The sequence below is a fragment of the Pundamilia nyererei genome, unplaced genomic scaffold (assembly GCF_000239375.1).
Source record: "Pundamilia nyererei isolate P.nyererei 1_Seehausen unplaced genomic scaffold, PunNye1.0 scaffold01431, whole genome shotgun sequence".
Classification (NCBI taxonomy): domain Eukaryota; kingdom Metazoa; phylum Chordata; class Actinopteri; order Cichliformes; family Cichlidae; genus Pundamilia; species Pundamilia nyererei.
In genome coordinates, this window is record NW_005188832.1 from 1,984 (window position 1) to 3,009 (window position 1,026).

The 1,026-nt window shown below is 41.8% G+C and overlaps 1 protein-coding gene across 1 annotated transcript in view; it reads right to left on the bottom strand.

Annotated features, from left to right (window-relative positions):
• The window catches only part of LOC102205531 (integrin alpha-10-like), a gene marked incomplete at its 3' end in the record, with an annotated part of 3,762 nt that overhangs the window by 1,666 nt on the left and 1,070 nt on the right, over positions 1-1,026 (bottom strand). Inside the window, exons 2-3 of the mRNA XM_005755418.1 lie at positions 771-917; positions 461-658 (exon numbers count right to left, since the gene is read on the bottom strand). Of these exons, the coding sequence (XP_005755475.1) occupies positions 461-658; positions 771-917 (345 nt within the window). The remainder of the gene's footprint in view (positions 1-460; positions 659-770; positions 918-1,026) is intronic.

The window sequence follows — 1,026 nt, forward strand, 5'->3', positions numbered from 1 at the left end:
TTTTTTTTAGCATCACAATGATCTCAAACACGCTGCCAACACAGTAAAAGTATACCTTTATAGAAAAGCACACAGTGGAACACTAACAGTCATCGACTGGTTTCCCCAGAGCCTGGACCTCAACGTTACTGAAGCAGTGTGGGATCATCTTTATAGAGAACAAAAGGCAGCCAACATCCAAAGAGAAGCTTTGAATGTCCTTTAAGGAACTAATCCTGAAGACTACCAATTGCAAGAAAGAAATGACCTGCCTAAGAGAGTTCGGGCTGTGTAAAAGAATAGAGGCAGTCCAAAGCTTGTTATAACTGTACAAACTCTATTTTTGCCTCTTATATCGTATTTCCATGTATTTTGCACATGTTTGCAAGAAATCACTACACCTACTTAGCATTTTAAAAGCAGAATATAAAGACATGACATGTGGCTCAAGACCTTTGCACAGTAGTGTTGTCGGTGTCACCTGGCTGAAAGTGCTGACTATCCCTCTCTGCCTGTTGCCATGGTAGATATACACAGCCCCGCTCTTATCATCCTCAAGCGGAGCTCCGACAGCTATGTCTCGGAGTCCATCTCCATTCAGGTCTGGAAGACTGGATATGGTGGTGCCAAATCTACCCATAGATGGTCCCGTCACATCCTGGTTACTTTCCAGTACAGTCTAATAGGAAATGAGGATGTTAATAATGGACTATGAAAACACATGCATTTATTTTATCAGCTTTAAAGCTCACACAGTGTCACACTGGATCTTAGTTTTTATTATAGCTCACCTCATTGCTCACAGAGTAGATGTAGACCCGGCCTTCTTTCTTCACCTGAGGCAGATGAAACTGTGGAGCTCCTACCAGCAGGAAGTCAGTGCTCCCATCTGAATCAACATCTAATGAGCACAGCTCAGCACCGAAGTAGGAACCAATCTAAAAATGTTTTGAGTGTAAAGGATGATTTAGAAAGTCAAAACCAAACCCAAAGACACAGCTTCAAAGTAGTACAGTTATTAAGAGCTGTCCTCTTAATATGACACAA